The 12437-nt window shown below is 35.2% G+C and overlaps 2 protein-coding genes across 2 annotated transcripts; both read right to left on the bottom strand.

Moving 5' to 3' along the window:
• Nucleotides 1-454: 454 nt before the first annotated feature.
• LOC120329936 (speedy protein 1-B-like) lies at nucleotides 455-8262 on the bottom strand. The gene is made up of 8 exons (XM_039396737.2): nucleotides 8070-8262; nucleotides 6710-6840; nucleotides 5672-5816; nucleotides 5023-5194; nucleotides 3763-3935; nucleotides 3137-3218; nucleotides 2368-2500; nucleotides 455-1447 (listed from the first exon to the last, which is right to left on the bottom strand). The coding sequence occupies exons 1-8, from the start codon at nucleotides 8147-8149 to the stop codon at nucleotides 1425-1427; spliced, it is 939 nt and encodes a 312-aa protein (XP_039252671.2). The 5' UTR covers nucleotides 8150-8262; the 3' UTR covers nucleotides 455-1424.
• Nucleotides 8263-9279: 1017 nt separating this feature from the next.
• Nucleotides 9280-12405, bottom strand: LOC120330184 (uncharacterized). The gene is made up of 4 exons (XM_039397040.2): nucleotides 12049-12405; nucleotides 11825-11912; nucleotides 11147-11282; nucleotides 9280-9692 (listed from the first exon to the last, which is right to left on the bottom strand). The coding sequence occupies exons 1-4, from the start codon at nucleotides 12208-12210 to the stop codon at nucleotides 9452-9454; spliced, it is 627 nt and encodes a 208-aa protein (XP_039252974.2). The 5' UTR covers nucleotides 12211-12405; the 3' UTR covers nucleotides 9280-9451.
• Nucleotides 12406-12437: the final 32 nt, after the last annotated feature.

The following is a 12437-nucleotide window of genomic DNA, read 5'->3' as shown; positions in this document are numbered from 1 at the left end:
ATAAAAAAGCGGTGTCTGAAAAATGTCGTGTCCTCCTTGCCCTGGGACAAGTGAGACACACGGTGGACACGACATTTTTGAGACACTCAAAAAGTTTGAATAGAAGCGAAAAGCATTGAACAAATATTTATTTGATTTTTACCTAGTGGCCTATCCTTCAGAGCATTAGGTAATGAAACTCTAGCTTCATAAAACCTGTTTTCAAGTGACTGCTCAAGTTAAATTTTCAGCGTTACCATGTTTTTGAAATCATTCTTTTTTGTACGTGCGCGACTTTTCTTACTGGCTTGTGTGTCATATACTACATTCCGGGGCCACGCATATCTTTTCGCTCCTTGAAATAATATTATGAAACTTTGAAGGCTCGTTTATTTATTTTCGTATAATTAATTACACGTTTCTCAACAACATCATATAAATGAACAATGAAATACTGTGTGACGTGACGTAACAAATTCAACCGGTCCAACTGAAAATTAAACCTTCCGTATCCATAAAAAGAACGCCACATATGTAAATTCATTTTGTGGTAATGATTTACTGTAAACAAAATACAACGAACTGCCTACCGAGTGTTACAAATTGGCTGTCGAATACTGTCAAATAACAACAGATTTTACTATATTCGCATTTAACTTTAATTAGTCAAAGTTAAATTTTTTTTATTCATTCTGTTCATCAATATATACTGAACCAAAAAAACGGGAGAAAAAAAGAATAAACAACGAGAAGTAGGATAGAATAGCACAATGGAACAACGAACTTTTCTACGTAGGAAAGTTTGGGAACTATCATTATCACTGTGACACGCCACGAACAGCACACTACTTCTTTAAGCAGAAACATTTCATTAGAAAATGGCAGAACTGATTAGATTCTATATAAAGTCGCTAGCTACATAGTCTTTACAGCTCCCACGACAATAAGCTAGGTATATTTTAGTAATACTGCCCTATGACAACTACATTGAGGGAGGTAAAAATTCATCCAACGAATTATTTATTGCCTATCCAAAATTTCATATTGTTAAAGCGATTTTTTTGAAAAGATTTCGTCTCAGCATCATTCGAGTGTAATGAGGTATCTCATTACCAAGAACTGGAGACTTTCTTGTTTCACAAAAGTTTGGTTAAGCACGGTCAGTATGAAGTGTTAACCTCAGACAAACCAGGGACTGGTCTGATGAAAAAATCAAGACTTGAATCTCACATTTACCGCTCCATATTGAGATCGAATAAAATAAACTAACAAACTTGCGTATACCACAAATTGCCAGAACACAACCATGCAGCAAAAACAAGATAGTGGAACTTATTTACAAGACATGACTTTCATGAATAGAACATTGTGAATTAGGTCTGTGATACCAGCTCAAACCTCGGGGGTGAAGATTTACACTGACAACCGCGTTCATTTTTATTTCTTCAGCTTAATGATTCCCAAAACTCTAAAATCGAAAAAAATTGAACTAAGGTGTAACTATTGGAACCCCATAACATATTACACCAATCCCATAGTATAATAGACGGTGACCGTACATTTGAACCCACGTACATTTGAACCCATGTGTATATCCACGGGTTCAATCTATATGCGGGTGCTAAAACCCATGGGTTAGGGTTAGTATGGGTTTAACTATCCGAAAAACAAAAAAAATTTCATAGCTGCAATAGCATACAGGTGCAATTGCCATGGGTTCAAATGTACGTGGGTTCAAATGTAATGGAACCATAATAGACTTATGGTCGTGATCTACTAATCTATAGTAAAACATCGTTGTGAACATGATTTGAAAGAACCCTAAATAAAGATTTATCGAAAAATTATATTGAGAATTTGAAATAGATAACTGAGTTTATGGATGAAAAAACCTATTTAAGAGTTTTGTGTAAAGTGTAATCAGAAAGCAAATTTATTAAAAAGATACCGATGTACCAAAGCTCGGAATATATACATAAAAAGATGCTGTTATTTATAGGATTGACTTACTTACACGATGCATATTTTTTATACCGTGTGTTTACGCAGTGACTCCGACTAAGGCTCTGTATCAGCGGTCACTGATAAGTAACAGGCTGGCAATTTTCAAGGTATTCGGCTCACAAGATGAGAATATGGACGCGTTAGAAGTTGCCCGCCACTCTTCTATCAGTACTTACCAACTTTTAGTCAGAGGTACGGACGTTGTTCTAAGCATATGGTAAGAGATGATACTACCATCCAATATGCAATAAGTGAAAAAAAACTACTATGCCTACTAATCACAAACTCTCCACAGGAATTTTTGTTTTTTTTTATAAAACGCTCATTCGCGCCATTGACACCAAACAAAATTTAATCGATTAATCGCTTAACTACAACAATTACCTTCCATGCCAAAGCTGGAATCAGAATCGCTCTCTTCCATGTCATGATTTCCTGTATCATCAACTTCCAATGAACCTGTGTTATTTTCGGCTTCCTTCTCGTATAAAATCATAGCTGTTTCGCATGCTCTATCCTGCGAAGAAATCATTTCGTTTTCGACAGACATTAACTCGAAAGTACATTGCATGGGCAGCTTACTTAATCATATATAAATTTTAAAATAAACAAGGCAGCAAAGCTCAAATATATAGACACGAATGGCAAAACGAAGTAGTAGGCCTCTATCAAATCTTTTACATTAGCGGTAGTCTGACTATCAGATCACTATGATGTGATCACGGAACCACGGCCCGCAAGTTTAAATTTTGGTGATGTCACCACACAAAACTTCGAAGTGAAAAACAGATCCTATATAAAATATATCCCACAAATATTGTTGAAATAAAATAGCGACAACAACACGCTTTCAGCACTGAAAATTTCAACGCAATTGGTCCAGTTTTTCAAGAAAAAGGCGATTTTTTTTCTCAGCAACAACATATTAACAAAACGATACATAGGTCCACCTCATGTCCAATAATAAAATGAGCGTACTGATGAATATAGGGAGCCAGTGGCCATTTGAATTGCCTCCTCCGTATAGGACATGTTGGGACTATATATAGTCGGCGAGTCTGATTTTTAGGTAGCTATTCAAGACAAATATTGCTAATCAAGTGAAATGTATTGTTTGGAAATTTGCTCTTTTATTATTGTGTTAATACAATACCTCTGAGCTCGAACAAGGACTCTCTTGTGGTGAAACAGTCATATACGAGTCAGTCGTATCGTCACTCTCATCAGAAATGTATCTAAAGTAATCATGCATATGATTTAATTAGCTTGTAAGATTGGCAAAAAGATATATCCAATTATAAAATCAAATGGATTCAACTTCTCTGAATATATCCGTAACAATTACCAACCGCAGCAACAAGTTAACATGATGTAACTATTAAAACTTGAATACTTTATATCAGATTTTCAAGCATGGGTATAAATATTGGCTTGTTTTTATGATGATGTTTTGATGATAGACTAACTCGTGAACGAACTCTCAAAATAGGTAAAAATAAGTTAGCAACGGTAAAGTGGGAAAGAATATTTCTGGGGCAATGAGTAGGAGAAACATAACTATACGGGAGCTTATTGCTAACGGAGCATATTGAAAGCTTAAAATTCTATTTAATGTTCATGCAATAATTATACAAATATTTATCCATCGTTAACTCTAAATAGAAATATTCCTTTTCGCACCAAATTTCATTCTTGTATTTAAAATAGTAGCGACCAAATAGTATCGTCTTTACCGTCAATGCATATAAGTGAATATTAATTCTATGAGATTCGCCTCACCCGCTGCTCATGAACATTCTTCTACACTTATTACATGGAATAGGGGAAGATCCGGGTCCACGAGGAAAAGGTTCTTTTTCTGAAGGTGTTTTCAAATAACTTCTCAACGCACCGGCGTGATACTGACTTCTCTCTCTTTTCCAAGCGTAATGATCTGGCTTAATCTGCATTACCTTTCAATGATAAAACGAGAACATCGGTCAGAGACCGAAGACTTATCGATCGAAAGTTATTACTCCATAGCGACACCGTGTGTCCCATCACTAATTAATGAATAGCTCGCTAATTATACAACAAAATTCATCCAAAATCAATAGGTCAATAGGCTTCTGTTCCGAGATATGATGAATGCACTTGCAAAATTTGGTGCAGATTCAATCTCGCTTTCGTGAGATATCGTCGATATCTAACAGACAAACAAACAGACAAAAACCTAACAACATACTTACCGATCAAGATCGATAAGTAATAAATGTAATATTTTTTCAATGGTAAAATAAATTATCAAAATAAATAATAATTGAATAAAATAAAATTAACTTTTTAAGTGGAAATACATAGAGTATAATGCGAATCTTGGTGCGTTAAAAATTATTACGCCTATAAATTTGAGTAATTATTTATGGTATGATGCTAAAATCTTCGGGCGAACATTCGTCTGTGTGTCCAAATGGCCAGAGGCCCAGAGCGAGATCCAAATGATCACCGAAACATAAATATATCATATAAAAACGCAAATAAATTGGTTATTAGAAAAAATTTTTCAATCGGGGTTATGCAAATCATTTATTTGGATTCCGTGAGTTTGGGAGATTCTGTAGCATTCGGTGAGAATTTCTCTTTGAGTGAACCGTGTCAATTGTGTGTCGGTTTACCATTACTACCGTGCGAAACAGTATTTTCTATTTTAACAATCATTAATAATATAAACAGAAGTCGCTTGAGTAGTGTGCATGTGCGAGGGTATTTTCAACAAATGGTTAATACTTAATAGGGGTTCCGTGATGAACCCAATAGCATATCAGTGGGTCCACAAGGATAAATATGTTGAGGACTGGGCTAGCTTGATGTACTCAACTATTTTACTGTTCCGGGTGTAATAAATTGTGTAGATAAGGCCTAATCAGAAGGATTCCGATCATGTCAAAAATAGTATCTGATTGTGGTCTGTATTCCCAGTGATATGCACGAAAAATCGTAGTATAAAGTGAAATATTTTGCTTGCAGCGGACTTCTATAAATACTTGACAAAAGTTGTACCTCTTCACAACACTTCCTACTGACAGCTGCTCTGAAGTTCATTCTCGACCAAAATATGTCTCGTTTCGCCAAAAAGTTAGGAAACAGATCTCTCCATGTTTTTCCCAGTGTCCAGGGAAATATTTCGTATTTAAAATCTTCCTCGTCTTCCTCCATGTCGTTAGCAAGATAACTATTAGTACAATACATATCTTAATTAACAGTTATATAATTAATAACGATTATTGGATACTATAAATTTTAATCGAGCTCGAGACAAGAAAGGGATACCCAAGAGACTTTTGTAACAGGCAGGAGCAAGTCTAAATTACAACAACCATGGTTTTATGCAATTCAAGAGTCATGCTGCACACTAACACAAATATATTTCTGCTACGTTTCATCTGACGAAAATCAGACTTCCTCAGACACGCAGTTTACAACAAAGACAAGAAAAGAACAATCATGCAATTTAAATATGGCGATAAATAAATTTGTTTGGAATTAATTGTGACCAAACATCAAACAAGCATTGTCTGGTGGAAATATTAATTTTGAAAATGAGAGACTGACTTTATAACCACATTTATTGGTATTCAACACCTAGTACTTCTATCGCATAATATTACTTTTAAAACAATATGGTCACCGAATAAAAAGACCAACTCACAGTGCAATAAAGAAATTATGTCTGTTATATTCATCAGTTGATAAATGAGCTCTTTTAAAATATGTAAAAACCATTGCGAGAAGATATCTATCTGAAACTCTATAACATATGTCGTGTACCAAGAAATCTTGAATAATTGGATCGTCTGAAAAAATATTACGATACGATTATTACTTATTGTAAGTACGGTAACTACCACCTATGGGCTTGAATAACGGCTGTGTCAAAAATTCATTTGAGTGTTTTTATCTCAGCAGGTAATGGATTTCCTCCCAATAAATGATAATAGTTTCTGACTATCTCATGACAGTTATTTCTGTGTGTAATTGACGTATACAGCATCAGAAACAAAAAACTTTCAAAATTCATTATCTACTATTCACAATCTTTAATCATAATTTGGATTAGGTTACGTAAAATCATTATTGACACGATTACTGTTGATCTGTGGAAAACGTAAAAAATGATTTTGAGAATTCGAATGGCAACCATATGCATGGTGCGATGCCAAGCAATATTGTTGAATCGGAGACGAGAATTTCATGACGAACAATTATTTTCATAGACATTTGAATTGATTGGCAGTACATAGCTTATTAATGTAGTTGAAAGAAGAAATTAAATATATATGGTAGCCATGTAGAAAAACACGCACAAAATACATTATATATTCGTGCCTGTTGAGCTGTAGGTCGAAATTCTTAATTCGTGGCATTCGGCTTCATAATGCCGCACTAGAAAATAAAAATTATGAGAGAATTCAAAACAAGGTTAGCCAACGCTAAAATTTCACCGTTGAATTTACGTTATCTCAGAAGCGGTGATAAAGTTATTGCCAATGCAGCTTCATAGCCGCAGTTAGATTTCAAAATATCTAGGAATCTTTTATAAGCTCTGAACGATTCAACATAACCGCTGACAACGATGTCAGGGTTTCGAAACTGGTATCTAAATTCTAATCGATATTGACAAGGATTTTGATATGGCAAAGAGTAGATCACATTTAAATACAGCTTCATTAAAATGTGACAAAATTACCTAAAAGTGTGAAAAATCGGACAACTTCGTCACATTTGACGATTAGACATGATTGTTGCGTGATGGATTTTGATCTTTTAACAAGCGGATATGTAGTGGATTGAGATTCTGCTTCCAATAGTTTTTCTGATCTGCAAAAATAATATCTAATATTACGACAACAGAAGTTTATTCCGATTTATGTTAATGGCGACGATTTTTTTGCTCTATAGCGCCATCTGTAGACTGAAATTAGCGATTAGTATGTCTTTTTAAATGACATGTAACATGAATATTTTGAATCAAAATGATCGATATGAAACAAGTACGATAAACCAGTTTGTAAGTTCTAACTCGCGTAAACGATCAAAATAAAATAAGCATCAAAGCTTCCGCAATAATAAAGTTTGGGAACAAGCGTCGGGAACATCCGTTATTTATAATAGACTGTTCTAGAATGGTTCAAATCCACTAGGATAGGATTTACATATTTATCCCGGGGGAGAGGAAAGCCGATAAGACGGCTTATCTGTATGGCGAACCACGGCCTCTCGTCCGGTTACCATTCCAAGTCGGGTATGGGATTAGTTTTACTGTATTGTTTGTTTTCGGAAGCATGGACTTGGAGGTGGAGGAAGCCGTAACCGACCAGCGGTTACGTGAACCACCCAACGACGGCGAGGAGTCCAGCAATCCTCTCGCACATAACCATCCCTGCATGGGATTCGAACCTGCGAACCCACGCATGGTAGTTAGAGGTGCGGTGGCGAGCGTATTCCTAACGCTTAGCCCGTTGAGCCACACCGCCGCGCCGCCGCACTAAGACACGACTACTGCACTACGTTCTGACGTTGTCTTGTTTTGTAAACATTTTACAGCAGATGCCGGTAAACAAGTAGGCTAGGCCTAATTGCGTAATTTTATATATTCCATGCCTACTGATCTAACAAAAGTTAAACATAATCATAAAGTCAGTAGAGTAGTAATACCGGGAACAAAAGTACAGTAAGCTGGACTACTTACACAACATTGCAGGTTTATGTCATAAGATATTTGGAATAGAATTGAAACTTAGATCATTTGGTCACTTCCATATTTAGAGTAAATAAGTTAGACCACGATTTTTCTAGCGATGGAAACAAGCTAATCCTCTATCTTTACCTACAAGTCAGTAGTAGAACCGTACGGCACTATTTTACCACGATCTAGCCTGCAGACTGACAGTAGCAATGGAAACCTTACGTTCGATTTAGCTTATTCGATCAATCATGTCTTGATGATTATTATGCTAGTCTTCTCGTGGTGTGGGTAAAACCACAACCGACTAAAGTTACGGTAACGCGATGGCTAGACGAGGCCAATCTACCGGTACTGCACTAACCGAAATCTCTTTGGTCGTCTTCGAATAGCTCTCTCAAAATCCATTCCGTTCCCAACCTTCCAATCCGGAGTTAAACTCATTTTTCTATACCAGACGACATGAAGATGAGAGAAAGATTATATTTATCCTCCGCACCATTTTACCCCTAGAGCCCTTGCCAATGCCGAAGTCAGATCACGCGCCAATTTGCTATTTCGACAAACTTCAAAACTTCAAATTTCCCCGCGCATGATTGTGGATGTGCAAAGAGTCAAAATTTTTGAACTCATGTGGATACTCAAAACTGGAGCGTATTATTATTAGAAAAATGAAATTTCAATGCATTTCATGTTTATGTTTACTCGATTTCTCGAATAAATTCAATGGTGCTATGGCCAGATTTATTTATATACAGAAAAAGCATTCCTCTCTAATCATAACTGAAACACACATATTTTATACGCTACATACAAGGGTCGGCAACCTTTTGTCGATCGCGGGCCAAAATTAAGGGTAGCAAGTCATTGGCGGGCCGCACGTATTTTTAGAAAGTTGAAAACCGAACGAATGATACTTTTTATGATAAAAATCAAGCAGTGATACATCTCTCGAATGAAATATAGATTTATTTCGTCATTGCATTTCAAAAAAATTCATTTGAATATTTTTGGCGCCGTTGAACACTTGAACACCCACGGGCCGTAGTTTGCCGACCCCTGCGCTACAACTATTGCACCTCAATCTCTTTGTGATCGTGTACTTTCTTTCAACAAGAGTGCAAGGCTAAAATATACGGGCACGAATATGGCTACAGCGACCGTAAGACCTGATCGCTATATAATGGCTCTGATTTGATAGCACCGAGTTTGTAGAAAGGATTAGCGGACAAGTATCGTGTTCAATAATTGTGGGTGATAGTTTTTGTTGGAGTTGGGGTGTTGTTATTAGGGAAACACTACTGTACCGATGACGTCATTTTTGAACAATTAGACCATCTTCTCGCGTGATGAGCGTGTGAAATAAGAGTTGGCGATCGGTAGAAAATACCAACCACATTATTAGTATATCACAAAGTCATTAATACCTTCTAGTAAACTCGGCAAATTGCAATCGAAACACTGGATTTGTCTTAAATTATCGACATTGGTATGATAATAAAGTTTGACTCGAAATCATCTGATTGTATTACATTTAATCTTTCTTATACAAACATATTTTATTTTAAATATAAAAAAATCATCAAGATTGTTTTGCATAATTCTGTATATATATATCTATTTAACTTTGAAAATATTCATAAGTGTTTTGAAAATATATATAAGTGTTTTCACCAATATACAAAGCATAGTTAGTTTTTTTATTTCGAAATCACAGTAGAGACATAAAAACTTTCACAATCATTATTACAAGAAAAATTCAGGCCATTTTCCTTTAACCTCATTCACAACGATTTGAGTCCGTTTTTTCAGGTCTAGTTCGTTGATTACTTTATGACTAATACCAATGTCATTTAATAGATTTATTGTCGATTCATGAATGTTCATAATGCTTTCAAAATCACCATCCATCCTGATATCATCTTCCTCCAAAAATGTTTTATCAGGTTTGGTCACAATAATAAGAACGTTTTTTCCACATTTCCATCTAAAAACATAATGTGGTTGTATTAGATATTATTGTCACAATATTTAGGCAATTGCCTTCCAAACTTCTAGTGCCAGTAACAAGTTTTGACTCCACAAATAAATAGCTATGCAATTTTGCAAGACTAACACCGCTCAAAAAACAAAATAAATGCTCTAAAATAGCAGCAATTCCAGAATCATTTGTGGCTTTATATATTGGACAAGTTCTGGCCCACCTTCACTAACAATACAACCAAACATTTTAAATATAGGCAATTTTGGATCTTAGGGTAATACAAATTCTTTCTTGAACTACAGAACACTAACAAACTGGTATGGTTTCAGTAAACAAAACTGTAAATCCCATCATTAGAGAGTCTACGTTGTCACTAAACTTGATATACATTATAATGACCTGACAGTTATTGGTAAAAATTAACAAATGAGCGTAGGCACAAATAGTATATATCGTTGCAAACTGTGCAACGGCTGCACCTATCAGTACTGATCAGAAGAATTTGATTAATAACAAAAAATGTTACGCGGTAAAAATGTCCCAGTCGCTGTTTTTTGGTTCGATTTGAGTGGCAAAATTATATAACTTTAAATGAGAGACGCACAAGCAAGTTTTGTGGCAAATAAAGCAAGCAAATAAACTTTCATTCGAATACAAACAAAAGCTGAAAACCAAAGAGTTTATTTTTTTTCAAATTTCATCGAATCAATGTCTCACAAAAGCCTTCCGCATTTATAGGCTATATATTATTCTTGGGTTGCATGGTGACGCCGCTTACTCTATCTCTCATCAGATTTTGGCCAGACATTTGGACAGACATTTGTAAGCTTAATCAAAATCCTGTGGAGAATTTCGAAACTCCAGTAAAACGTCATCGTCCGCTCGCATTCAAATATTTCAAAATTGCACACAAATTCTCCCCGAATACGTGAATGTAAAAATGTATCAGATCCATTTTAATGACTTGTTTTAAACATTTTTAGGTGTTTGATTTACAGTTTTACATTTACAGTTTTTGTTTCAATCTAGAAGTATAGTCTGATCAAAACCGTCGCATTATATCCCGTAAACACAGGGATTATTTTCTGATCCATTCATTTCGATTATTTGTTTCTGGTCCGTGAGCACCTTTTATTTAATATTACCGGTCTTTCGGTGTAGAAAGGTTGCGTACAATTTGAGTCAGGCTATTAAGTTTCCAATGGAAAGGTTTAATTGAAGATTGAAATCGCGCTACGTGAAAGAAATGCTCCCATGTATAAGAAGGTCCAAAATACATAAAAATGAAAGTTTGAGATCCCGATCTTAGTGATTCACAGCCAAAAAACTATCGTAGACAGCATAGTCTGAAAAGCTGAGATTCAGAGTGTTGCATGTCAATGTTTAATCCATTAGAAAGAGAATTAAACTTATCAAATCTCCGAAGTTTGAGTACGGTCTAATATTTGATTCGTCACCTCTTTAACGCTTCAGTCACAGATTGAAGTTCCATACATTTTGTAGCTTCATCTTCGCCAATTATTTCTTTCATATATACAATCGGATCTATTACACCTCGGTCCCACAAAAAGCGACGATATTCACCATTGCACTCTGTCACATTCAAAAAAAAATTTGTGTGGGTAATTTTTAATAGAAGAAATTCTGAAAATTTTACGGCAATTTCCATTGACTACGTCTTTATATTGCATTTATTCAGTGGGGGTTTGAACCGATTTATGGAGCCCAAGTCTTGTCTGAAAAGTCATTTACATGATCGAATCATATCAAATTCAGCTCGGATATAGTCGCAACAATGATAATATATTCTTATTGGTCGAGTCAAATCACAAGTCATTCTTGACTGAAGTTTAACCAAAATTAGAAATCATATATAAAATTTTTGATAGAGCAATAAAAGACTTTACAGCCAAGTCTTGAATAGGATTAGGTCGCTTACAAAAATACGAGTCCCATGGAAATATTACATTGAAGCTATCTTAGCCTCAGTTAAGTCAGCAAAACTTTTTAATAACCTATGGGATAGAGATACCAAACAGATCGAAACGAACTACCCTATCGGCTTTTTATGATGATTGATAAGATAGATTTTGATGACTGCTCTACAGAAGTATTTATCCTATTGTTTAATTCACCTGAAATCTCATTGTGTTCTGCTGTCGTTTGAAGATACAATAAATCGTGCTCAAATTTGAAGTATAGATGTTTGTTTTTCAAGTCTTCCTGCAAATGAGAAAATAAGCTATACAAATTACTTTCTTTCCATAACTACCAGTCTCGCTTTCGTACCCGTCTCGCTTAATCGAAGATGTGACTTTATCAAAATAAAAAACTGGGATGGTGAATATTTATTTCATACCTTTGTATATCCCTTTCTTTTCATCAGAGCCCTGGCAATTTCATCTTGGGTTTTGAAATGAAAACGCTTAAATTCTGGATGTTTTTGCAAACTTTGTTGCAATGTAGTTTTCCCAGAACAGTGAGCACCACATATATAAATACTAATTTTGCTCTGGTTCATGATAAACCCCAACAACTAATAACAATGATTATTACCCTATAAAATGACAAATGAACTATCATGAGAAAAAACTAAATTTTATCAAAACTTGCAAATACGTGCTCAAATCAATTCTGAGGCACAACAAAGTGAAATAATATATCGGAAATTTCGTCAAGCAAACAATATTCTCTATTTTTAGTGACGTGTTCAATTATTTAGTGTTCACCAACCGACACAAGTAGGAA

The sequence above is a fragment of the Styela clava genome, chromosome 12 (genome assembly GCF_964204865.1).
Source record: "Styela clava chromosome 12, kaStyClav1.hap1.2, whole genome shotgun sequence".
NCBI lineage: Eukaryota > Metazoa > Chordata > Ascidiacea > Stolidobranchia > Styelidae > Styela > Styela clava.
Note: the sequence above shows the minus strand (reverse complement) of the source record. Positions and strands in the feature narration are given on the sequence as shown.